This window comes from Coptis chinensis, chromosome 7, assembly GCF_015680905.1.
Source record: "Coptis chinensis isolate HL-2020 chromosome 7, ASM1568090v1, whole genome shotgun sequence".
NCBI classification, from domain to species: Eukaryota; Viridiplantae; Streptophyta; class Magnoliopsida; order Ranunculales; family Ranunculaceae; genus Coptis; species Coptis chinensis.
Window position 1 is genome coordinate 37,156,690 of NC_141462.1, and position 27,242 is coordinate 37,183,931.

General features: G+C 37.3%; 3 protein-coding genes and 1 long non-coding RNA gene across 11 annotated transcripts; 2 read left to right on the top strand and 2 right to left on the bottom strand.

The window, feature by feature from the left end:
- The first annotated feature begins 1 nt into the window (after nucleotide 1).
- LOC147487371 (DNA ligase 1-like) lies at nucleotides 2-12,176 on the top strand. Of its 7 annotated transcripts, none has more exons than XR_015203304.1 (19): nucleotides 2-665; nucleotides 745-859; nucleotides 938-1,041; nucleotides 1,128-1,244; nucleotides 2,426-2,656; nucleotides 2,797-2,891; nucleotides 3,684-3,771; nucleotides 4,955-5,086; nucleotides 5,515-5,627; nucleotides 8,504-8,605; nucleotides 8,712-8,773; nucleotides 8,926-8,997; nucleotides 9,103-9,176; nucleotides 9,263-9,319; nucleotides 10,838-10,915; nucleotides 11,017-11,094; nucleotides 11,236-11,302; nucleotides 11,738-11,967; nucleotides 12,080-12,176. XR_015203304.1 is itself a non-coding variant. In XM_086575287.1 (18 exons), the coding sequence occupies exons 1-17, from the start codon at nucleotides 105-107 to the stop codon at nucleotides 11,299-11,301; spliced, it is 2,145 nt and encodes a 714-aa protein (XP_086431413.1). In that variant the 5' UTR covers nucleotides 2-104; the 3' UTR covers nucleotide 11,302; nucleotides 11,738-12,091. The 7 variants fall into 7 exon arrangements, 5 of the variants coding, with proteins under 5 accessions (XP_086431413.1, XP_086431411.1, XP_086431412.1 ...); XR_015203303.1 differs by having other exon boundaries at nucleotides 11,785-11,967; XM_086575287.1 differs by having other exon boundaries at nucleotides 11,738-12,091.
- Nucleotides 12,177-12,991: 815 nt separating this feature from the next.
- Nucleotides 12,992-14,455, bottom strand: LOC147487372 (uncharacterized). Its single transcript, XM_086575291.1, has 2 exons — nucleotides 14,220-14,455; nucleotides 12,992-14,084 (listed from the first exon to the last, which is right to left on the bottom strand). Exons 1-2 carry the CDS (start codon nucleotides 14,271-14,273, stop codon nucleotides 13,383-13,385), a joined length of 756 nt encoding a protein of 251 aa, XP_086431417.1. The 5' UTR covers nucleotides 14,274-14,455; the 3' UTR covers nucleotides 12,992-13,382.
- Nucleotides 14,456-17,009: 2,554 nt separating this feature from the next.
- On the top strand, nucleotides 17,010-17,911 carry LOC147487373 (uncharacterized). The gene is made up of 2 exons (XR_015202643.1): nucleotides 17,010-17,537; nucleotides 17,685-17,911. It is a non-coding gene; the product is annotated as an uncharacterized LOC147487373 (long non-coding RNA).
- A 155-nt stretch (nucleotides 17,912-18,066) lies between these two features.
- On the bottom strand, nucleotides 18,067-25,041 carry LOC147487374 (protein FAR1-RELATED SEQUENCE 5-like). 2 transcript variants are annotated; one of them, XM_086573397.1, is made up of 6 exons: nucleotides 24,048-25,041; nucleotides 23,743-23,910; nucleotides 22,526-23,604; nucleotides 19,084-19,297; nucleotides 18,700-19,014; nucleotides 18,067-18,611 (listed from the first exon to the last, which is right to left on the bottom strand). In XM_086573397.1, exons 1-3 carry the CDS (start codon nucleotides 24,258-24,260, stop codon nucleotides 22,618-22,620), a joined length of 1,368 nt encoding a protein of 455 aa, XP_086429523.1. In that variant the 5' UTR covers nucleotides 24,261-25,041; the 3' UTR covers nucleotides 18,067-18,611; nucleotides 18,700-19,014; nucleotides 19,084-19,297; nucleotides 22,526-22,617. The 2 variants fall into 2 exon arrangements, with proteins under 2 accessions (XP_086429523.1, XP_086429522.1); XM_086573396.1 differs by having other exon boundaries at nucleotides 18,067-19,014.
- Between the last annotated feature and the right edge of the window lie 2,201 nt (nucleotides 25,042-27,242).

The following is a 27,242-nucleotide window of genomic DNA, read 5'->3' on the forward strand; positions in this document are numbered from 1 at the left end:
AGAAAAAAAGGCCCAAATTAAGTCTTCCCTAATTTATAGATCGCAGATTGGGCAAAAAAATTATTCCCGCCACTCCCAACTGCCAAAACTTGATTAATTAATTAATGCTCATCAGTCTTCGCTATTCCTCACTATTCCTAAAATCATTCTCCACAAAACCCAAAGCAAATCTGGAAATCCCCAAAATGTCCAATCCCAATCCCACTCGTAAAAACGCATCCGACGTCTTAATGGCCGCTGCCCGTGCGGCCGCATCGCAAAACAAAAGGCCAAAACCAAAACCCACCACCCCGCCTCCAAAAAAACTTAAACAAAACCCTAACCCTGTACCTGATAATATCGAAACAAAAATCTCACAACTGAAACCGAAATTATCGGCATATTGGAAACAAGGAGAGTCAGTGCCGTTCTTGTTTCTGGCGAAAGCATTTGATATGATAGCAAATGAAAGTAGTAGAATCACAATAACGGAAATATTATGTAATGTGTTTACAACTGTTATTCATACCACACCTAAAGATTTAATATCTGTCGTTTATTTATCCGCCAATAAAATTGCCCCGGCACATCAAGGGATTGAGTTGGGGATTGGGGATGCTAGTATTATTAAAGCTTTAGCTGAAGCTTATGGTAGGGAAGTTGTTCATATTAAAAGCCAGTTAGAGGTAATGTCTTCTGTTACTTTTTACTTATGTTCTTATTTTTTACTTTCTTGCTTTTATTTATTTACTGCTGTATATTTAGACATTGGGTGATTTGGGACTTGTTGCGAAAGCTAGCCGTTCGTCTCAGAGGGTTATGTTTAAGCCTGCTCCGTTGACTGTTGTTAAAGTTTTGGATACGTTTCGTGCCATTGCTAGGTTTTTTTTTTTTTTAATGTATGTTTGTAGTCCATGCTTGGTCTTGTTATTTACCGGTTTTGATTATGAATGTTATCAGGAGTCGGGAAATAATAGTCAAGAGAAGAAAAAGAACCATATTAAAGGACTTCTTGTTGCTGCTACGGATTGTGAACCTCAGTATCTAATTCGTCTACTGCAGGTTATGATTTAAACGTCTGTAGATAGTCTTTTGTTGATTTTGTTTACTTTTGCGGTTTGCTTACTATGTTGAATGTTTTGGTGCAGTCAAAGTTGCGAATTGGATTGGCTGAGCAGACTTTGTTGGTAGCTTTAGGGCATGCCGCTGTTTATTCTGAAAAGGAATCAGCTCCTTCTTCACAAACCCAGTCTTCTCTTGAAGAGGTTAGTTAATATAGCATGACTGAATTTCAGTGTTCAGAATAGCTGTTTTACTAGTTTTTATTTGTCTATTCATCTACATCTAGTTGATGATGGAAGTGAAGAAGAATGAATATATTATTTTGTGGCTTTGTGCTATAGTGCCTCCGTTAGATTGGAAATACAAGTGTATTGTACTATTGTTGACATCCTAAGAAGATGTCTTTCTACACCCTTTTTTTTGTTCTTCATCTTTGTAAACTTTTATCTTGTGAACAAATTATAGATCCCCTATATGAAGCCCTTTTGTGGACTTGAATAAACTTCAGTTTTATAAGATGTAACTTAGTTTGCATGGCCTTCATCTCCATCTTACCTTTCCTACTGTAGTTTGCATGGGCTGCAAGTCCCATGTGAGGTGACCACTCCCAAAAGCACTAACAGCAGGTGTAGACTCAGTGCCTTCTAGTATTGCACTGTGTTCTGCGCTGAAGTTAGTTCCTATCCGGATATTTATGTACATAACCAATTAAAAGCTCCAAAGTCTTGTTTGAAAGTTATGCCATTACCTGAAGGACTTGGCTACAAATGCTGCACGGTCGACCTGGTGGTTCTGCTAAGCAAATGTATATCTAAATAAATAAGGAAATATTATTGGTAGCACAGAGAGTTTTCTGTTTGACTCATGGTTCGAGATTCTGTTTATCTTTGACAGATACTGATTAACAAAACACTCTGTATTGTGGGGTCCCATCTTTTGGCCTTGTTATATCCAAGATTTTATCTCTTTTTAAAACAGTGCCTGTATATTTGGAAAACAATGGAAATATTTGGACAGAAATTCTGACCTGCTAATGTAGTTGACACATTAAAGTGGAAAATGGGAATAGTTCCTTTTGCAATGCCCTGAACCTTTGATAGGATAGTACGCAACACACATGAAGCACCTTTGCCTTTAAACATGTTGGTTAAAGGTGTCACTTATGATGAGAGAGAAAAAAATGATGTTTGCTTGAAAATTTATTATCTGCTTATGGTATTTGTTTATATTTTATAAATCTGCTCATGTGTAACTAGGAAAGCTTTTTGCTGTGCGCTCAGTTTGTGTTAGTGTTAGTAATACTTCATTGTATATTCAGTTTGCTATACAAATACTGCTCTGGTAGTCTTTTCTCATCCACTCATATGTTCCTGTGACTTTTCAGGCTGCAAAAGCTGTCAAACAAGTGTACTCTGTGCTCCCCAACTATGATCTTATTATAGCTGCTCTTCTAGATGGTGGTGTGTGCAAGCTATCAGAAACATGTAGCTTTACTCTAGGTGTCCCTATTGGACCTATGCTGGCTAAACCAACCAAGGGTGTTTCTGAGATTCTAGATAAATTTCAGGATACGGAATTCACCTGTGAATACAAGTATGATGGTGAACGTGCTCAGGTGGATAGATTTCTAATTTCACCACTTAGTAATTCATATGCAGTTATTCAGATGTTCATAAATTCACTATTTGTGGCCTTATGCATATACATATCTGTTTTCCACGTCTTTTATTAAAACTTTACTTTTACGATAAGCAGATACACTACTTGGAGGATGGGTCAGTCGAGATATACAGTCGTAATGCTGAAAGAAATACTGGAAAGTTTCCCGATGTTGTTAGTTCAGTTGAAAGGTAGAGTTGTTTCATATACTTTTCCTCCTTTATTTTCCTCTTCTTTATCCTTCTGTGTGCTGGTACTAATAAGAGTTTACTTCATGCTGCCTGATTACACGTGTAAATTGGGTGGTATTTCATTGGTAACTAACATGTATTCTCCCCTAATACTAATACGCTGTTGACGTCATTGAAATATCATACATATTCAACAAGGTGCATATGTTGGCATTGCAACTTCAAAGTTGGGTTTTGAAATCATTTTTCGTTGAGGACAGCTATTCTTATGGTCTTCACCTAGTTGGTCAATTATATTACATGAACAAGACTGGAAACAGTTTTTAGACTCTATGAATATCTCGGAAGGTGAGGATCATATGATTTGTGCATGACTTGGGGTATGAGAATTACTCCTAATGTCTGGAATGAAGATGCAGTCTCTAATAGCACGCTTTTTGCTTAGGGATCTTGATTTTGGCTTGTTATGGTCGTGTGAATTTAAGCATCCGGATATACATAATATGGTTGTTGTGGGTATTGTCATCTCCTTTCTCTTACTTACCCTTTAAAAAAGAATAAAAGGTGAGTGTCTAATGATCTAGGGACCACCTTTACATTAGATTCTCTAGGTATAGGGAAATTTACCCGAGTCGCTGCTTTCCAGTTATAATTTCAGGTAATGACAAAATGGACTGCACTGCTTTTTGTTATATGCGAGAAGATTGATTCTATGAATGTATGTTATGTTGGATTTAAAAGCGGGTAAATATGTCAATAAAAGGAATCTTAACTGCTACTGTTGGAATGCAGATTCAAGCACTCGTCCGTAAGATCATTTGTGTTGGACTGTGAAGTTGTTGCCTACGACCGTGAAAAGCAGAAAATTCTACCCTTCCAGGTATTAATTGACCATTATTGCTCCTTAGGATACAGACCTTTTTTTTCCAAGCACAGTCTTAGGATGGTGTCCTAGTAGATGAAAGAAATGCCTTTCAATTGAAAAAGAATTTTCATCAGTGATATTTTCAATATTTTTCTGCTCTTCTACAAATTTCTGATGTTTTAGATACACTGCATGGTATTCTATTTCTCAAAAGAAAAAGGGGAAAATAAAAAATTGTTCCAATTTTTTGTTTCTTTTTGCAATACAAAGTTGTCATTGCTCTGGAATGAAACCTTCCATTTGTTTCAGTTGAAGAATGTAGATAACAACCTCAAGAAAATGTATAACACAAGTTGTTCACTCTTCCAACTAATATGCATCTTATGGTTCAAGTCCTATGAGATGCAACGGAAGTTCAATACTTCTATGTCATAGTTCTTGATGTGAAGTGGTATAGGTAACATCAGTATGCACTATAGTACTTCTATGCTGTAGTTCTTGATGTGAAGTGGTATAGATAACATCAATATGCTCTCTATTTTGATGTCATTGTCCTTTAAATTTGCTTTTAGAGAGGAATTTGTTTCATATGATTCATCACATTATAAACTTTGTTTGAGTAGGATATATAATACATCTGTCGCTGTACCTACAGCTGATACCATATTGAAATGAGCATTTTACAGATAGAGGCTTTTTTTCTGTTACATTAAGAAGAGTTTTTTCGATAATTAGGGAACTAGTAGCATGAAATTTTGACATATCTCCATCTTATACCGACGCCTTATGAGGAACAGTTTATTCAAACATGGATGTTTTTTACACTTTTTAGTTAATCTTCATTTTCTGTTTTTCACTGGTTTCGGAAAGTAATTGCATGGTCTATCCCTGTGGTGTCTTCTGTTCTGACTTGGGAACTTCATCTTGTATCAGTAGTATCTGAAACCCCAATAAGGAGAAAAAGAAGCAATATTGTTCACAATACCTGTCATCTATTGCTGTTGTCAAAATCAGTGTAAATATATAATTGTTAATTCATGTGGTTCAATTAGGTTCAATTGAATGTTGCTGTTCCTTGCTATTGTCCATAGCTGCCCCTCTGAATGCTTATGATAGACAACAGCAAGCCGTTCGTTTTCCTTTTTCATGATTGATTTTCTCTTTACTTATCCATAACTGCAGTTATTCTTGTGTGCAGGTCCTTAGCACTCGTGCTCGTAAAGGGGTTGTTATGAGTGACATAACAGTTAAAGTCTGCATCTTCGCTTTTGATATTTTGTATCTCAATGGCCAGTCGTTACTTCAAGAGCAACTTAAAGTTCGCAGAGAGGTATGCTGTTCTTGTATAAGTGTATTCTCTTAGGTTGTTTTTGGTTCGTGGAATCCAGATTCATAGGAAAGTTTAATCATCCATCTTCCCTCTCTTGTTCTATCCACAAGTCACACTCTCTAAGTTTCCCCCTTTTTAAGCAAACAATTTGGAGAGAAACTTATTTTGAATTTGTAGGCAAGTTACTTTCCAAAATTTTGATACAACTGGTGAAAAGAACTTTCCTGTGTCAATTTGAATCCAATACCAAATACAAAAAAGAGAAGAGGTAGAGATCACACTTTGCATGGAATATGGACTCCATCTACCAAATGCTTGTACTTTGTTTTCAGAGATTCTCTTCTAAGATGCTTAGAAAGAGAGAAACTATACCACATACCTTGAATATTTGTCAAGCAGAACAAACTCATATGTGCAATTTTTTGCAGCTTCTTTATAATTCATTTCAGGAAGTACCAGGAGAGTTTTACTTTGCTACAGCAATAACATCAAATGACCTTGAAGAAATACAGAAGTTTCTTGATGCTGCCGTTAATAGCGGGTATCGTAGCTTGCATCCTAGTTGTGCTGTTTTAAACTTTTTTGATTCTCCTTGACCTTGATTAGTTCTTCAGCTCATTTGGTCAAACAAAAATTACTATAATAATATGGTATTCTTCAAAACTGGATTTTTGGTTCTCTTTCATCGTATTTTAAGGTCATTTGCTGTAATTGTTTTCGAGTGGTGCTCCTTAGGAGCAAAGATAAATGGATTGTTTGCTACCTTCATATTTAGTATTTACCTGTTTTCATACAGAAAATGCAAACAATTGCTTATTTCTACTATCCTTTAAGCAGTGTGTTGGTGTGGAAACTCCAATGCAACATTGTCCACCCACTCATGATTCTTAGCATTGTATGATAACCATCAATTTACAGGACCTCATTGGACAATAGTGCTTTGTACTCTAGTCGTTGATACATGCGTCATAATATGTGTCTATTGAGGGCTGATTTCCTGTTTTTGGGCTGAACTGGATGAAGTTTAGGCTTTTACTGTAGGGGTTCTTGGTGTATAGGAGGTGATTTCGACAAGGTTAGGTTTTTGCACTAGCAGAAAAAGGGGGTCATAATCCTAGTATCAGTAGGAAATTTGTTGGATTTTATGGAAGGAGAGAAGCATGAGGATCTTTGAGCACAAAGGGAAATAAATACACAAGATTGTGGAAGAGATCAAGGAAGTCTTGTTCCATTGGGCTAGTGGGTGTTCAAGCATCCAAGGAGTGGGTTATACAGATTTTATTTGTAATGGGGATATTCTTGTTAGCTAAAGGGGATGGTTGGTAGGACCTGTGGCTTCTTGCTACATAAGATCATTACATTTAACTTGTACCATGTAGCTTTTGAATGTGAATGAATGGAAGTGAGTTTTATTGATAAAAAAAGGATGCCTTATCCAGTTATTCGGAGATTTGAGTTGGTGGATTTTCTCTTTTTGATCAGTTTCTTGTGAGTACGGAGTGGGAGGAGAGTTGGCCTTTTTCTAGCCTAATCGGTTGTTGTCAGCTCGACTTCCAATCGTCACCCTATCTTGTTAACAAGCGTGATGGAAAGGAAACGCCCCACTTCTTTTCGCTTCGTAAACATGGGGTTAAATGACGACCAGTTTGTGGAGAATGTGAAAGAGTGGTGAAATAGTGAACTGATGGAGATAGAGCAACTATTGGATTATAGTTGCAAACTATGAAAAGTAATATTAAAGAGTAGAACAAGAATGTTTTTGTTCCTGTGGACAGGAAGAAGGGGAAACTATTTTAGGATATTAGGAAAGTCGATCTCAAGGAGGAAGAAAGGAACCTCAAGATGGATGGTTTACTTGGAGATGTCTTGAAGGCAAAAGGCTAAGGTAAGATATATTAGGGTAGGGCATTTCAATACTAAATTTTTCCACCAAAGAGCAAAGGCTAGAAATTAAAGAGTTTGAGGATGCTGGTAGTGTTATTTGGGAAGAGTATCGATTGAGAGAGGATGGGTTTCCTTCTACTCAAGTCTTTATACTAAGCCTGGAGGTAGACACCCACTTGTAGATGATCTCCCCCTTCCAAGCATTTCTAGGGATGAGAGTGCAGAGATATAGGTGAGGTTGAGGATGTTTGGAGGTGATTGTCAGTCTGGGGACCGATAAGTCGCCTGGCCCAGATGATTTCAATACTTAATTTTTTAGGAAGTGCTGGCATGTTATGGAGATTGTTGGGGAGGTTTGGGAGACATCCTTCCTTTCCAATAGCTTAAAGAGTGGAACTGAAGATATTAGTAATTTGCGCCCTATCAGCTTGATTGGTAGTGTATAAGATCATACTAGGATGCTTTCAGTGAGATTGAAAGGCGTGATCTTTAACCTTATTGCGGAGAAGCAAGGGTACCAAGGGTCTTTTGTAAGTGGCCGTCATTATAGAATTGGGTGTTGGTCGCTAATGAGGAGATTGAGGATAGAGAGGTTGGTGGGATACTAGGTCCAATCTGCAAAATAGATCTAACTAAAGCTTATGACCATGTTAGTTAGGAGTTTATGGATTATTTGAAGTCTTTGGCTGGAAATGGCTAGAAATGGCGGAAATGGGTTAGGAGATGTGCCTTCTTCTTTTTTATTGATTCTGATTAATGGTTCGCCTGTGGGTTTCTTTAAGAGTTCCAGAGCATCGGATAGGGTTAGATATGAGCAGGATGATTATTTTTATCCAGGGTTTTAGGATGGGATATGAACAAATCCTTGTCTCTCATCTGCAATATGAGGGTGGCATTGTGGTGTTCTTGGATAGAGACCTCTCACATCTTAGATTCCTTCGTGGGTTCATTTGTTGATTTGAGGTGATCTCGGGTACTAAGGGAAATATGACAAAAAGTGAAGTGTTTGGACATGAGTGATGTTGAGAGGATGGGCTGGAGCCATTGGGTGTTCCATGTTCTGCCGGATGTCTGCTTTCGAGGTATCTTAAGCTTCCTCTTGGCGCCCTTACCATGTGGGAACCTGTAGAGCAAATCGTACGTCAGAAGCTTAAAGGGTGGCATGGGTGTTACCTTTCAAAAAGGGAGAGTAATTCTTTGACTCGTTGATCACTGGATCTTAAACCAGTCTTCCATTATTATTTTTATGATTGTTTAAAGTACTATGCATACATAGTATTCAAAATATATTATGTTTATTACATGCATATTATTTTCTTAATACATTATGCATATTTTATATTTCATGTTGCACTAAAATGAGAAACCGATACATGATACAGCAAACTTAGACTTAGTTTATGTAGTAGGCATAATCTGCAAATGTTGGATCTTGCAAGTTTAAAGGTGCAACTCCTCTATATTTTATTTCTCTCTGATTGCTTTTCACTATCTATATCATGCTAATTTTCCATCCAACGTTTGATTTGTCAGCTGTGAAGGTTTAATAATTAAGACATTGAACGGTGATGCTACATATGAGCCTTCAAAGCGATCACTTAACTGGTTAAAATTGAAGAAGGATTACATGGATGGGTAGTAGACAATATACCTTTTGCTATTGTATACTGCTATTTTAGTAGTCTTATTCTCATTTAGAGCAATCTTTCGAATATTGACAAATGTCAGATGTCCTCTGCAGTGTGGGGGACTCACTAGATTTAGTTCCTATTGCTGCGTTTCATGGCCGTGGCAAACGCACAGGTTGCTACCATCAAACGCTGACCAAGTCGTGTTGCTTCTTACATTGAATCCCACCTTAAGTATTCTATATGGTTTTGTTCTACCACATGAGTTTGATAGTAGATGCACAATATCCATGCCATGAGCTACTATTTATGAGTTTTCTCACGCAGGTGTTTATGGGGCATTTTTGCTTGCTTGTTATGACGACCATAATGACGAGTACCAAAGCATATGCAAGATAGGCAAGGAATACATTCGTTGAGTTTGGAGTTTGTCATTAAAACTTAAGTATCAACTAGCTTAGCATATTTATTCATGTCGTGGGAATATTTGTTTGGTTGAATTAGGCACTGGATTTTCTGAAGCTATGCTTGAAGAGCGTTCTGCCAGTCTTCGTCCGAAAGTGATCCCCCAAGCAAAGGTATAGCTCTCTAATTTATTTGAATGTAGTGATTGATATTGTAGTTATGGTTTCACCCAATTGATCCTCATTTCTGTCATGTTCAGTCGTACTACCGCTTTGCAGAAACAGTTAATCCAGATGTATGGTTTGAACCAACTGAGGTGATTACGATATCTCTTGTATCCTTTACATAACATCATGCCTTTCTCCACTTGCTTTTATCGTAGTTGATAACTTAGTGATCTTTACATGAACACCTGACAAAAAACAATTTGTCCCTTGGTGATGTCTTGAAACCTATGGTAATGGCGAGTTCTTTTGGAAACCTAAATCATCATTGCTTTCCAGATTCTCTAGACTATAGTTTTTTTTCTTTTTTTTATCGGTAAAAATCAATTCATTAATAATAACATAAAGATATAGTGTTACAAGTAATAGGCTAAGTAGCAAGGAGCTACTCAATGCCCAAGAGGATCCCCTATGCCCGGTTACAAACCCTTTTATAGTACAAGGGTATCCCAATTACAAATAAAGTCTTGGTAGGTCACCCCTTTGAAACATGGGTTAGCACATGCCCAATCGTGTAACTCCTCTTTGATCCCTTCCACTACCTTGTGGATGTATTTTTCTAGTTGCTCAAATATTCTTGTGTTCCTCTTCTACCACAAGTTCCAAACAATAGCTTTAGGGAGGTGATCCGCAATCCATGATGCTTTGTTAGAAAGTGATTGTAGTATGAGCTTACTACTTAGTGCTTCTTTGATGTTAGAAGTTGCCCTCCAAGGTTTAAGGAATGATGAGAAAAACATTCCAGTTTGTGCCACAAGTTGTTTTAAAGTACTTTGTTGCCTCTTTTCAATACCAAACAAACAATATCTGTTAGGAATTTGTGTGCTGTTTTTTGTTGCAATGTGAACTCTGCTTTGATTAGGAATATAAGCAATTTTCTGGATGGATCTTTGGATTCTTTGCTTAGGAGCATATTTATGTTGATTGCAGCCACTTTCTTTACCAGGAGAAACCATTATCAAACAGCGTTTTCCTTTACCAGGAGTTTATGGCAGTTCTTTTGACCTTCTCCTTACCCCGCTTTTTGTTAAGGACACTTCCAGTGGGAAAAAAATAACATGTTGGAATGCAATCTTTACATGGTTCTCTGAATAATAGAAGCTGTTTTATGAAGGATTTGACAGAACACACTATCAGTTGAGATTCAAATATATACTTTTAATTGCTGCGTCATCCGAACTGAAACCTATGTTTAAGCTTCTTCACTAGCCTTATTATTGTTTTGTTTTCCATATGGATTGTGTAAAATAGTTGGTCAGAGAGCTCATTGTTTAATGTTCTTAGTGCTTTATGATTCCTCAATTGATTGTAACATAGGGTTCAATTTAAATGGTAATTATTAGTACTCGGGAAGGGCATGCACCATACTAACCCATTTATTTATATATTTATTTATCTGTGTGTGGGTGTAAGTATGTTCATATTTCTGCGGGAGATTCTGGAGCTGTACTTAAGCCCTCTTGGTTTCAGTGCAGTGGCACACACTATATGTTCAAAAATTCATTTCTGTTTTATTTTTATTTATTTTTTAATTTGTGTACTTACAACAGCTTTTCTGAATTTTAATTCGGAGGTTTTAACGCTAAACCTCCAATGTTTTTCTCTCTCAGGTATGGGAGGTTAAAGCTGCAGATCTGAGTATTAGCCCGGTTCATCGTGCTGCAACCGGTGTTGTTGATCCAAATAAGGTTAAATATTAGATTGCATAAGGCTATTCCGTGCTTGATGTTTCTCTGTCTGACTGTCTGTTCTGTACACTTCCTTCCCTTTATTTTGTTTTGTCTTGCAGGGCATCTCTCTTCGGTTTCCACGTTTGCTACGTCTTCGAGAGGACAAGACCCCAGAGCAAGCCACATCATCTGATCAGGTAAAGATGTGAGCTCTAGCCTGATAAACATTGAGGAAACCTCTTAGGGGAAAAATTCATACGTAGTAATCCTAATGAATAATTCGCTTCCAAGCTATACTCATGCATATGTTTTGGTTGGTGCGTTCAACTCTGTTCCAGGTTGCTGAGATGTATCGTTCTCAAAAGATTCACCAGTCAAACAATCAAGATGAACAAGAGGATTGAGGTGAATACATTTCCTTTCAACTAAAAAAACTTTGACATGGCAGGGCCTTTTCTAACTGACCCCTGCAGTGCCATGTGTACATAGATAAGCTTGTACTCTGTCAGCGTACGCTGATGGATGAAACTTCATGTCAAAATGGATTTGTGTCGATTATGGATGTTGATTGGTCATGGGATGGATGTTCCTATTTGTAGCGATTGTTTGGAAGCCTTCGTGTAACTGAACTGAATCATTAGTTTTTTTCGTAGTATATCTTCAGAATATTATTCTGGTATATTAACAGTTGTCTTTAGGTGGAATGTGTCCAGTACATCTATATGTTTTTCTCATCAGTATCACTGTATCAACAATATATGAATATTTAATTTGTTTGGTTGTTTGACTTTTTTGGTAGGCAATCCTCCCATTTTTTCTAATCGTCTGACTTTTGTTTAGTTACCCATTCAACTTTAGGTTAGTGCTAAAGCTGATGCTCCTCCCAGGTTATGGTTTCCACCTCTGTACAAAATTTCTACCCAAGTCAAGGAGCACCTTCCTACCATATTCGCTTTTGACAAGTGACTGCCCAAATTCCCTTCGAGGAAAAAGTGTAATGGCCAATGATGCTGCCTCGTTCAGCTACCATGATCCATTCTTGTGGTTTGTTCTTGTAAAGCAGAAGTAAGGTTTGATGATCACGTCCAACTTTAATGTTCTTGCTTTTGTTTCTCAAGCTTTATTCTTCATCAATCATCACAGAAAATTTTCATCAGTCTTTTTGTTTTATCAATGAAATAGGTCTCTGTGAAAGTGAGCTCTATATAATTGAGGTGCAGTGATAATTTAGTTGGAGTTGGGGACCCATTCAATGATGGAGCTTGCTCTTTTCTAGTTACTAACATGTGCACCACATAGTATAGACGCGTTTTCTTTTCTACAAATGTATCACGTCTTAGATTTCATTGTCGACAAACTAATAGCATTGGCTTTTGGGTGATATGTGAGTACCTAAAGATGACTATGACCTCCATGTGAGTGAAAGACAAGGGTCGAGACTAAGAAAGATGGTTTGCATGCCAGCCTGCCTAACAATTAGCAGCATATCTTATCAAAGACTTTTGAAGTATCCGTCCAATTTATGAATCGTGAGAATGTGAACCATCGTAGTTGCTGCTACACGCCTAACATTCCAATTTCTTACTATTCCTAGCGACGATTGCATCTACAGAGTGCAGTCGGTCCTGGTCTACACTTCATTCCTTAGACGCGTAGCCATGTAGGGGTGCTGGACTGGTTGAGCACTTTAGGCTTTAGCAAAAATACCCTTGGATTTAGAACTTGTGAAGCACATTCCCAACCACAGATTATGGTTGTGGCCTTGGTGAAACCCTGGTTAGAGATCAAGCATCTTGTATTGCAGGGAAGGGCTTAAAAAGCAATATTTGATAGGTGCTTAGGATGTAATTATGAATGATTCGGTATACTTAAACTAAAGAAAATTGTTAAAATCTCAGTGTTAAAAATTGCTATGATCCAATGTCATAATGAAGAATTTTAGAAAGTTTTTTTCAAGATTGTGTAAAACTATTAAACTGTTTTCATTATTATTTTTCCTTTTTGAAATGGTCTCAAACTACATACTTGTTGAGCGAAAAATATTAAGCAGAAAAATGATGGAAGGCTGCAACTAAAGGAAAGAACGAGACTGAGTATGTGAAATTCTGTGGATTAACCATTGTTCGTTGAAATACTACAAACAAACAATTAGAGTAGCTACGCTAAATCTTTGATTCAGAAATGTGGCCCACTACCAGACAAGCTAGGAAACCTGGTAGTTGGACATAACCACTTCCATGTTCATATTCATCTACCAGTTCTAACTACTCCACATATTCAACTACAGTGGCGATATGGACTCATGCACCATCATACACATTCGAGCATACTTGCTCAAAAGTTAATAGATCTTCCTTCTAAACCTAATTGCTTACTGTACATATACTTAGTACAATCATAACAACTAACCATTTTATCCTAAGGGCATGAGCTAGATAACATAGTCTAATACTCTTGAAAAGTGATTTTCTAAGCTTGCATTTAATCAAACTCTTTGGTACTTTGAATTGGTGGATGAATCAGACCGTTCATAAACCAACAAATTCCTCTTTTTATTGAAACTACCACAACTGTTATTGTTGTTGTTGTTGTTGCTGCTATTGGTGTTGATGGGAGGGCTTTGACTCACGAGATGAAGTGTAGGTTGTGGTGGTGAGGGTATAACCACTGGTGGAATGTCAAATGAGTCCAGTGGTGGAGGTGGGTGCCTCCATTGAGGGAGTGGTCCAGCTAGAAGCAGTGTCTGAAGTAGCGGCCCTGCCTTCATCACTGCCTGTAATAGTTTTCCTTTTTCTGGAAGTGGCTTCTCTGGGATTAAGTGTGCCATTGATGGTGAAGCAAATGGATCCAAAACTGGAGATGAAACAATGCTCTCTCCACAGTCTGAGGAGGATAGTCCAGCATTCGAGTCGCCCCCTCGTCTTGTTCCTTCGTCAATGCTTGAGACCCCAGAGAGAGGAGTGGTTTGGTTTTGGAGTTGGAGTTGTTGAAAGAGTATGACTTTGTCCATGAGAAGACTCTGACATTTATCTTTGGCCTCATCTCTCTCAGTAATTGTTTTGTTCAAGAGCTCTTTGAGATGGATAACTTGGTCTTCCCTCCTCTTAATCTCCTCTTGAGCTGCTAGTATTGTTGTTTCTAGCTCCAAAGTAGTGCAAAAGAGACAATGTCTTAGCTCTTCGACACTCTGCATGATCAGAAGTGAAATTAAACAAAACCTATCATGGAAAGCCAACACCACACCAAAACGACTACTAAACTTAAAAAACAAATGAAGGCATCAAGTGAACACAAGAGGAAATGCACATTTTAGATGCTTTACCTTTCCTTGGTAGTTATAAGGCCAATCGATGAGGGAACTTCTTGGATACTCCATGCTCTTTGTATATTGAACTGAATCAGCTACCAATCAGTGTAAACTGTAAAAGAATGAAAAAGTGGGTGAGACTGTGATATAGGAAATTGGTTTTATGTAATCCTTGCGGTACTTATAACCTATAACAAATGTTTCTCATTTCCCTCTTCTCTGTTTTCTCGTTGATTTAACTTTTGATGGAGAAGTTGGACAAAACACAAAAAGCCAAAGCCTAAAAAGGCCAAACATTTGATCCACATTTCTGTATTCACGGTGAGGAACTACGTGTGACTGTTCTTAATACTGTACCAGCGACAAATGCGGGGCTTAAACCACTTCACCTCTACCTTTATCAGTAAAATTATAACTAACGTACAAAAACATCATTGTAGGAATTGTAGCCCATGCTTGAAAACAAATACTTTTGTTTTGGCAAAGTTGAATTCCATGAAGCTGGGACCAGACCACTATTTCTTATAGACACAGATTAATGAGATTATACTTCAAAATCCTCTAAAATTAATATGTTATGAATTGGCAGAATTGTAATTTTACTTGTGATCATTTCAAAATCAGGAGGGAAAACTTGCACTGAACTGGTTTGAGATGACATGAATTATCATAAAAGATAAATTACACACTGACACAAACACGCAAAGACATTTGCATTGATGTATAAACAAAAGGGGAGGGTTCTATGGACTAAGACTAGGGCTGTTAAAAAAAACCGGGAAACCGAAAAACCAAACCGAACCGAGCCGAGCTGAACTGGGTAAAATTAAATGATTTTTTATTTTTTCGGTTCGGTTCAGTTTTTAAAAGACAAAACCGACTGGTTAGGTCCGGTTTTTAGTTTGGAGGTTCGGTTAACCGTAAACCAAACCGAACCGATATATATAAACTCTAGAGTTTTCTTATTACTGCTTTTTTTTTTGACTAAATAGTTCATGTTACAATACTAAGCACTTGAATATTTGTTTTTTGTGATTGGTGTTATAACTTGTCAGTAGGCCTATTATGGCTTCGATTTGAAGTTTGATAGAAATCCCAAATGGCAAGGCCCAAATCTACAATCGAACCAAACATTCGGTTAAATTTTATCTCGCTTTTTATTCAAGTTCGATTCGGTTTTGGTTTAGACTTTTAGAAAACCAAATATATTGGTTCAGCCTACGATTTCTATAGGAACCGGTAGAAACTGGACTAAGAACAACCCTACTATTGGACATATAATAAAAAAACACGTGAATAACCGATCATGATCTTTAAGACATTTTTAGATTTTAGATTAGATTAATTTTTTGCAAATATGATCTCCCAACCACCAAACAGGAGGTTGGGTGCTACCAAATTTCAAACCATAATTGTCTTCCCCTGGGATACCAAAAAATAAGACACATTATATAAAAATACGTAGTTACAAAAAACCAACATTATTCTACCTTAGGCGGACAAAAACTTTTATTAGGGTTTGGTTGCTTTCTACCTGAACAATCATTGATAGATCTATCTAACAAAAGTAAATGCGGTATTATTAAGCCATATATGCTAGAATCTATAAAACTAAGGTAAATTAGGCCATGCAAATTTGCAATGTAGGAACTAGGAACTTAGGAAGAGCATGTCGCTGTGTGTGTTTGAAAAGCCACAACATTTGTCAAAGAAGAAAAATAGGAGTGGTGGGTGGGTGCGCGCCGCGGCCTTTTAGCTTTAAGTCGAATCAGAAGCAACTTTTATGGGCTTTTCTTTTACTTTCCCACCTGCCTCCCATAGTCCCATGCCCAGGAAATGGCAACTCCAACTAACCATGCCTATAGACTCCACGTACTCATTGTCGCACCATAGTACCATACTGCTTCTTTCTCAATTTTGATTGAGATTCTAGACTATTCATCTTCAGTTTTTTTTTTTTTTTTGGGTAAATTTCTAAATCGGCCATGATAATGTCAATGTGTTTCCAATTCGATCACAAATTGCAACTCAACGCATTTTGTCAACAACTAGTGGGGTAATGTTAGCAACTTTTTGCACTGAGTTGCTGACAATGGCCAGATTAAGAACAAAGTAACATTATCATGGCCGAATCAGAAATTTACCCTTTTTTTTTAGGATAAAGTTCAGTTTTTCAAATATTGAAATGGATGGATTAGTTAGAATTTCGACAAGCTGATAAATTGAATTGTTAACCCAAGTTTGGCCAAGTTATTTTTCAAATGGCAGAAATGTTCAACTCAATAACAATATATATGCTTCTTATCGAATTTTAGTAAACCAATTTTGTTTCTCAAAATCTAAAATATTTCAATGAAATATCTGTACATGCCCTTTTTCATTTGAACTTTGAACTATGCCAGCTAACCATTTCTGAACATTATACATGATCGGTTTTAGTCTTTTAGTTTGACAATTGAGTTTGTTTGTTGGTATGATTTCACATCATGCACATATTATAAAGTTGCTTTGTTCGATTTTAAACTTTTAAAAACCGGTTCCTAGTCGAAAACTTAAGAACAATTTGCTGTAGTAGGGCTCTAGGTTATTCCCATATAGAAAGGAAAAGGCAAAAGATTACAGGGGCCCACCTTTGCAATCTGTGTGGGCAATCAAGATTCAAGAGCAAAGAATCTGTGACAAAAAGTGATGCTGTTGATGCTGAAATGCAAAACGACGTTTACGGTTAGATTTGAACAAATATCTACGCAAAGGAATGCCTTAGATTGCTTGTTTTGCAATTTAACTTTTTTCTCTCTGGATTTCGGAATGCAAACAAACACCAAGTTTACAAGAAAAGGGCCCAAAATTCAGTTTTTTAGATTTGGGTTTACTAGTGTTACCCCTCTACTAGATGAGCCAATTAGGATTATCTCCCCTGCTAGATGGGTAGTTAGGATCTCCCCCAAACACACGATACATCCAAGTCAATTTTGGTTGACCGTTATCCTTCAAGTCAAGATAAGCAAAATGACACTACTACCCTTACCCATGTAAAATTACCAAAATAACCCCTGACTTTATCAAGACCAAATCTGTATTTGAATAGTTGAAGGACACGTGTCAACATCTTGTCACACATTAATCAACGGTCCAAAAATCACCTAATGACCATTTTAATTACCAAACTACCCCACTCATTATTGTAAGAAAGCAAGTCAAATGTTATAATCTCTGGCCGTACACGTGTCAAAATTACTAGTGGGTCTTCTCCAAACTAGTCATTGCAAACAAATTGAAGGAATAATGGGTGGGGGTGAAATTGGAAGCTCGTCCAATCCATCAGATAAGAAGGTATTTCAAATTTCTCCAATATATATTCTTGGGTTCATTCAATAGTAATATTGTTCCAATTTAGAATTTAGGGGGGTATTCCTAATTTATAATACAGTGGAAGGGTATTACTAATTTTGAAACATATTTATTTTTCTCAATTTTTAGCAAGCAATATGTGAATCAAGCGTCTCAAAGGGTGGATGTATCTCCTGTGGTTGCGACGATCATTGGATGAGGGGTTTGAAGCTTTGTGTGCAAGTGGAAGTTGAGAATCTTTGTGAGGGGTTTGAAGCTCAAGTTACTGTGGAAGGAGAAGGATTCAAACAGAAAATTTGTAATAATGGTTATGTATTTGTTGTTAATGTGAAAAACTTGAATATTGTTTGATTTCATTTTAATTTGCAAATAGATGTGTACGTAGACAAACACTAAGACATTAGAGGGACACGTTCATTTCATTGAACACAAACATGTAGACAGAAACTAAACATGTACATGAACTTAATTTGATCAACAATAAAGACATTAAACAATGTACCCAATAACATTTCAAGTAACAGTCATTTAATTACTCATATCATAGTTCCAAATAGCATAGTCATTACATTGTTACAACACAAAATACACAAAGTACCTTACATTTCCCAACTGCACAAAATACTTTACATTTCCTAATCGACATTCAGCGCTTGTAATGCACAAAAAAAACCCTAAAAAACAAACTTGTACCCAAAAGTACCATCTCCCAACTAATAACACCAAGGTTTACACACAGCTAATACCAAGGCTTACTCTTCGATGACCCCTCGCCTTTTTTTTTTGCTTGGTCCTGGAGGCTTAAATGCTTTTGTTGCTGGACCCTTAAGGCTTGTTGGTGGGGACTTGAACATTAAACTTGTTTTTGTTGTTTGCTTGTCAATCAAGTCTCTCATGGTATGCCTATGTTGTGGTGCCATAAAGGTATTTCTTTCTAGCAATGGTGGTGGAGTAGAGATTGTTGATACTAACAGAGGATCACTAAACACAGTTGCTTTCTTATATCCTGCTTCCTTTGTCTTCTTTGATCTCTTCGTTGGTGGCAATGGAGGATCACTAACAACAGTTTGAGGCAATGAAGGATGAATGGGAGGATCACTAACAACAGTTTGAGGCAATGAAAGATAAATGGTTGCCTTCTTACCTGGACTGGTTGCTTTCTTAACTGGACTAGTTGCCTTTGCCTTCTTACTTGGACTGGTTGCCTTTGCCTTCTTACCTACACTGGTTGCTATCTTACCTGGACTGGTTACTTTCTTAACTGGAGTGGTTGCCTTTGCCTTCTTAACTGGAGTGGTTGCCTTCTTACCTGAAGTGGTTGCTATCTTAGATGGAGTGGTTACCTTTGCTTTCTTAGCTGGAGTGATTGCCTTCTTAGCTGGTTCCGTTATCTTCTTTGATCTCTTAGTTGTTGGTGGCATTGTCACATGTTCTTCTTCTGTTACAGCCTTCTCCTTGCCTGAAATAAGACACAAAAGCACATATAAACACACTATAAGCAAACAATATCTAAAGATACCAAAGATACCTTTTGCTGGTTTGTCCCTTGATTGAGCTGTTCCTGATGCTGGTAATCCCTTGCATGACCTTTAGTTATGCCCTGGTTGTTTACACCTCGTGCATGTCACTTTCCTCCTCTTACATGTCTATTCATTCAATTCATCATTATCTTTCCTCCTTTGTTTTTTAGGTCTCGCGACACCTCTTTCAAATGGAGGTGGAAGAACAATGTCTTTTTCAGCCTATTTAAAAATAGTTGAACATCATATTTAAATACAAGGGTTATAACATAGCATCATAGTTAAAACATAAATGTGACGCCCCGAGACCCAACACACACACATCCCGAGGACGAGGAGTGAATCTCGAGGCTGACACTCATCCCAATTCTACCGAAATTTCGGCAGAGTTTCCTTTGTTTAATCGACATTCGTAAACCCTAAAACCTGTCATAAACCTGAACATTTCATAATACCCTTCCAACAACCATATATATACAAAATCTTCACCCTATACACAACTATGATGTCCATATACATATCCAAAATGTTTAAGATTAACTACACTCCAATACATCGGGTATTACATCCAAAATGAGCTAGCTCTCAATATATACAACAAAAGAATGAACTAGACTATCTCTATACAACCCAAAATATGAACTTGACTCTGTCCTCGTCAAGCATAAGGGAATCCTCCCAAATCCCCATAACCATCATCGCTAGGGTTAGGAAAAGCCTCCTCGCGAACCGGCTCGTCACGAAATGTTAAGTAGGATGAGCAAACAACTATGCCCAGTAGAAACGCACATAACCAATAAATAGTCTACTTATAGAAATCATTTAAAACATGCAGGGTTTCCATAAAAGTATTCAAATATCGTGACTATATACATACATCACTAACTAGCAGAAATCATTTCGACATGCTTCGTTAATATTCAAAGTATAGTTTTTCACAATCATCATACAACTATTGTGGTCGCCGCATCCTATTAGAATGAATGGTGGTACGACCGGGTACTTTCACCCGATCCACAGGCAAATCTCGGTTCAAGATTTTCCGGTGTGAACCATGCACCGTTGTTTTCGATTTTACCTAAGAGGGAGTGAAATGCCGTTGTTGTGTTCGCATTACACACAAAATCTCCAAAGCTTTTAGGGCTCGGGTGGGGTCCCGCGGACCACGACTCCCATCTGTCATTGTCACCTAACTTACGGTGGTCAACTGTTCGACGACTTCAAACTGCTCAGGATCCTGACACACATCTAGGAGTGGACTAAACTCTCACTCACCGGCCTAAACCTCATCGAGGTAGCATGTAACCTCACACAAGTTAATCACCACAACAAGTGACACGCATAACCATGGTTATCTAGAAAAGTAGAAAATGAATTCGGACTACATCCTGTGATGCATCCCTTTAAATGTGGTCCACCACCTCGAAAGGTGTACCCCACAGTTGGAATCCTAGAGCAAACTGCCGTCTCCGGAATGCGACAACAGTTCCTTCTTTATAGGAATTCACCAATTCTTTTCCAAATCCCCTTGTGATAAACATAATAATATATATATATATATATATATATATATATATATATATATATATATATATATATATATTTGTATTAAAAAGGTTATTTCAAAATACTATAATTACATATTTAGTTTTCCTTTTAAACTGTTGATTCTGTAGGTGTGAGTTCCTGGATTTCCCACCATCAAATAAAAGCAACCTATGACTCCCAAACGGGCCAGTCATAGTAAATAACAACCGATGATTCCCAAACGGCGAATCATCGTAAATAACAACAACCATTCCAGGAACAATCCAGAATCTCACACCTAGTTACAAACAACCGGATAATCCTTACCCGCATTACAAAATCTATCTCTCTGTCTCCTTACTGAGACAAGAGACGAGAACCCTTCCCAAAACCAGTTTTGCTCTTTTAACAAGAAAATAAATCCCCGCTCCCCCGATTTCACAAAACCCTTTCACACGAAAGCTATCCATATATATAGTTTATATCGAGGAATACAATGCAAAACATGGATATCACATACACATGCATGGTTGATACACAAACTATTTTTCTCAATTTAACACAATCAAATCATGCATGACAATAAGCATGCTATATATTGGTATGTAAGTTCCTACCTTAGCAAGCTCCGTTCTCCTCAAGCCCACTTAACCGAATTGAGTCCACTTAACCAAATCCACTCGAATTCACTCCTATAACATCATATGTATACGTCGGTCGTTAGAGTTTATCAAACTAACGAGGAAATTCTTATCTACGAAAGTCGAGAAGAATCTCGACGTTAAGAATTTGGTTTTGTAGATAGCATCAAAACCAAATTCTTTCTCAACGTTAATAATACTAACGTTGAATATTACTAAGTTAATAATAATGCTAACATTGAATATTGTAGATAGCGTAGTAATTCTTTCTTGACGTTAATAATACTAAGTGGGTGTTCTTTCTCACTCACTCGATACTCAACGTGATCTTAAACAAGTGTAAATCTAATATAAACTTCTCAAATGGAGCGGATAATTAATGATTCTTACCTAGCCAGTAAGAATAACTCCGTAGCTATCTGCTCCACCAAATTTCGCTCACTCTAGCTTCTCCAAACTGGTACTGCCGAAATCCAACAACCCCAATTCAATTAATTACAATCAATACCTCCCCAATTCAATTAATTATATCAATACACCCCCCAATTCACTTAGTTTTCATCAATATATCCAATTCCATCGAAATTTAAATCTAATTATCTAATTGAGACGAAATCACACTCACCTTTCTCTGCGATCCGATGAAATTCCAATGATTTTTGCATCTCCACACTTGAATTCACGGTTTCTATGTATTGGGTGCGAGAAATTTGGGTTTGGGTCGATTGAATTTGGGCAAATTGGGTTTCTCTCTCCTAGGGTTTAAGAAATAGCGAAATTGGGGAAGAAGGAGAAATTGGGTGCGATACTTTGGTTTCGCGATTTTTGTTTTGTTTGGGCCGATTTATTAAGGCCCAATCCCAATATGTCTCAGTTAGGCTTAAAGTCCTAATTCACTCCTAACCACTAACTCATTTGACGTCGCGTCGTAATTATTTTTCCGGCCCATCCCGCTAAATTTAATCTCCTATATTCTATCTCACCGCAGATTTTATAACAATAACCCACTCATGCGTGTAAGATGTTAACTTCGATTCTGCGAATTTAAAAGCCGCTTAACCTCGAAAAAAGGCATTTTGTCAAATTTTCGTAGGATATGGTTAGGAAACTTACCTAACGTGACTTATGAGTCGGAGTTAAGTCTCATTAAGTTACGTACGTTTGAAATATAAACCCGACCGACCAATTACATAAATGACCCTAGGTTAAATATGAAATTTACAAAAATACCCTTAGCGAGAATTTGAGTCTTTACAATAAAGTAATACGATACGAAACTTACTGGTTTAGGCCAATCTTTCATGTCTTTCATGGGTTTGATGTTGTTCAAGTATGCAAGTTTTAGTTGCAGGCATGAAAGTAAGAGCTGCAGTACTATGCCCATTCCATTCTCCTTGGGTAAAAGACAGCAACAGCATGAACACACACCACTCCAGTGACCTGCCACACCTCACAAGTACATGTATGATCCACTATATTAGTTGTCCACCTGTCCCCATACATATTCCGCACCACAAAAAGGCCCTCATTTGAACAAGTTACATCCCAGCTTGTAACTTTATTTATCAGTTTGTCTATATGCTTTTTCACTCTTGGCACAAGTCCTTCAAATTCCTGGTCCCATGTTTGGCAGTTTTCTTTCCTTGTGTACCTCATATCCATTAACATCAAATGGAATTTGTCAACTAAACTCACAATAGGCAGATCCCTCAGCGCTAAGATCCAATTATTGAAAGATTTAGAAAAATTGTTGCTTACATGTTCACACTTGATATCATGATCAAAGTGAGACCTTGCCCATGATTCTAAATCTTCTTTCTTCAACCAAGTATGTGCCTCCTTACACTCCTCTATAATTTTCATGCACCTTTCAAACTCATTTTTTTTGTAGGCCTTGGCTGCCCCCCATACTAGTTGCTCCATATATTCACCCTTGAATGTCTTTTTAAAGTGTTTAAACATATGCCTAAAACAAAATCTATGTGATGCTCTAGGAAAAACAAGTTTGACAGCTTCAATCAATCCCTTTTGCCTATCAGACATGAATGTTATAGGCCATGGGTGTTCTTCTAATTTTGATTGCATCAAACCCAAAAAGTCACCCCATGTTTGCTTTCCCTCAGACCTACAAATGTATATAGTTAATGGAAAGAGACCATTGTTACCATCTAGGGCCACCATACTCAGAACTTGCCCTCTATATTTCCCCTTTAAGAAACAACCATCCAATCCTACTAAAGGTCTACAGCCTAGTACAAATCCCTCGATACTTGCATTAAATGAAATGCGCAGCCCTTCAAATTGGTTCTTCCCATTTTTAAAGTGTCTAGCAATAGACAAAGGACCATTACTTTCCAATATCTGTTGAATATAAATACACACGTTTAAATGCAAAGATCACATAGTAACTACAACTTAACATGCATACACACATACTAAAAACACATACTGAAAGCGTAAAATAGTAATACAAGCATACATACTAAATACTTAACTTACCTCATTACAAAGCACAGACACCAAATTGTAACTAGTTCCATAATCACCATATATATGCTGCAAACATTTAACTCTTGCACTCCATGCTGTCCAATAAGTTATTCTAATGTGGTGTTTGTGCAATATTTCAGCCGCAACCGCATTTGGAGTCATGGTTTTAAAATGAACCTTGCAAAAATAAAAAATAAAATAAAAATAAATAATTAAATAAACCCATTAAATAATTAAATAACAAAAAAAAATCCATAAGAATTTTAAAACATTAATGGAATTATGCAAAGTAAGGAAATCCGCAAGTAACATACCTTCATTTGGTCGGCAATTTTTCTAACCACCCAATTTGTATTGGCTATCTTGTTCTTGTGATTAGTGTTAGCTGTACATGTATGTTGATCTATGTAAGTAATCAATCTCATTGTGAATTTATCATCCAACAACCTTAAATAAGCTACCCATGGGCATGCAATCCCTACTTTGTCTTCTCCTTTACAAAAAAACTCTAATTCTATATTGCTCATTGTCCCTGAACTTTGCTTCAAACCTATTCTCTATGCAGAAATCCCGAATATTATCTCTCAACTTAGCAATGTTTGGCCACTCCATTCCGATATTCCACACAATTGGTTTTTTCATAATGGTTTATATGCTATCATCTTCCTCATTAGGATACATATTAGTTGTCCCGCTAACAAACTCAAAAAATTCTTCACAGCACTGCGGCATCTGAAACTCCATCTCATCCTCACACGAGTGTGTGCTTCTATATCCCTCATCCTCTTCAATCTCATCAACAATAACTTCTGGTGCTGCAGCCTCATTCATGAACAGTGGTGGTGGTATTGTCATACTCTTTGCATGACCAAATAGGAGGGCTAACTCACCATCACAGTCCTCATCAAAACATTCAAATGTATTACTATACAAGTTTGCGAAGAACTCACCATCATCTTCATCTATGAGTACTAATTTTTCCTTACATTTTCCCCTTTTACTACGCTTCTTCTTTTTCTTGCTTGGCCTTTGTGGTGACAATTCTTGACTTAAATGGAATTCCTCACTTGCTTTTTGTGGTGGAAAGTCTGGGGGAGTAGGCACAACCGTACCCACACTATCAACCAACTCAGCAACGTCCCTCTCAAACTCAATAAACATGTGATAGAAATCCGCATTATCAGGCTTAAATACTCCCCACATCTACAATAGTTCTTGGTCGGATTTCACATACACCTTCTTACCCTCATGAATATACAACAATTGAAAATCCTCAGTAAACTCAATCAAACAGTTCTCCTTCAAATCATCAAGTGGCGGTTTAAAGGTCCCACGATAATGTATCAATTAAGTTCTTCTTATCCAATAGTGCCATTCCTGTTAACATGGGATTAAATGCGATTTTTTGTGTTAAAACAGTTCAACAAAAAATATAAACCTAAAATGTGACGTACAAAACCAGGTCTGAAAAAAAAAATTGCCTTTTTCATTATTGAAACAAAAATTCCATTTTTAACACTTTAAAAACTTTGAAACAAGTTTTGATGGAAGAAAGTTTGAAGTTTGAAGTTATCTCGAGAATTATGTAGAACAAGTTGCTAATCTTGACGATGGAGTTTGCTGATGGCGATGAAAAACTCAAGCTTACACTAAAATTTAAGGGAAGCGTGTTGTAGAAGATAAACCCAACTCTCGAGATCACAATACATTCTCTCACACTTGCCCAGAAGATAAACTGGCGCTAAAGATTAGTATGGGAAAGTTTTTTTTTTTTTTTTTGGTTAATATAAGGGAAGTGTGTTGCAGAAGACGTTATCTGCATGAGTCATAGCAACCGTTCGATCTAATGCCAAATGAATTTTACAAATTTTTCCACGTGTTTTTTTGGGTAATAGTGTCATTTGAGTGTGTGTGGTAAACTGTTGATTAGAATGTCCAGATGGTAACGCGTGTCGGGACAGATTTGGTCTTGATAAAGTCAAAGGTTGTTTTGGTAATTTTATATAGGTAAGGGTAGTAGTGTCATATTGCTTATCTTGACTTGAAGGATAACGGTCAACCAAAGTTGACTTGGATGTGCCGTGTGTTTGGGGGGGAGACCCTAATTACCCATCTAGCAGGGGGGTAATCCTAATTGGCTCATCTAGTAGGGGGGTAACACTAGTAAATCCAAAATACCCCCAGCAACTTTGCCAATTAGACTTACACTCCAAGTTCTTCCATTATTAGACTTCCACCCCCAATTTCACAGCATGACCCCCTTTGACTGGATGTCATCCGGTTAGTGCATATGCAATGTCAATTCTACCCCTCACCATGTAAAATTACCAAAATACCCTTCGACCCTCACAAGACCAAAATCAATCCAACTGCCACGTGGCATGATCACAACCATTTAATCCAACAAATATAAATATTTTGCCTAAATGACGTTGACTACCCCTGCCCACCTAAAATTACCAAACTAACCTCACTCATGCAACTGCCACGTGTCAACTATTGTGGTGAACCTGAACTGACATGATGACACGTGGCAATTGATGATGATGACATGTGGCAATTGATGATGATGACACATGGCAACTGCTGTGGTGGACCTAAACTGGAATGATGACACGTGGCAGTTGATGATGATGACATGTGGCAGTTGATACAAACATAAGTGAGGTTTGTTTTGTAATTTTAGGTGGGCAAGGGTAGTCGACGTCATTTAAGCAAAATATTTATATTCATTGGATTAAATGGTTGTGATGACGTCACATGGCAATTGGATTGGTTTTGGTCTTGTGAGGGTCAAAAGGTATTTTGGTAATTTTACATGGTGAGGTGTAGAATTGACATTGCATATACACTAACCGGATGACATCCAGTCAAAGGGGGTCATGCTGTGAAATTGGGGGTGGAAGTCTAATAATGGAAGAACTTGGGGTGGACGTCTAATTGGCAAAGTTGCTGGGGGTGGAAATCTAAAAAACTGTTTTACATGGTGAGGGGTAGAATTGACATTGCACATGCACTAACCAGATGGCATCCAGTCAAAGGGGGTGACTTAGTCATGCTGTGAAATTGGGGGCGGAAGTCTAATTGGCAAAGTTGCTGGGGGTGGAAATCTAAAAAAATGCCCAAAACTAGCAAAACACATCTAAAACCATTATTGCATAGTGGGCGAAAATGCTCATCTGCGATTTTAGGAGGCCACGTCAGCACAATTTTTAAGTAGGTACCCAAAATTAATTAAAAATCAGGACAGTATTTTGATTATTTACAAATCAGTCTTTACTAAAATTTATACCATACGTTGGATTTGCTCCAGATTCGTTATATGTTTTCGAGATCCATAAAATTATGAGAAAACAATTACACGCAATTTTAAAAAAGGATTCGTGATATATCTACGTATAATAAAAACAGCAAAATTGATTCCAAAAAAAAAAACCGGGCATCTTAATAATGTAGAGCGGGATTACTCAAGAGATAAGCTTTCTCACGAACAAGAGTCCCAAAGGAAC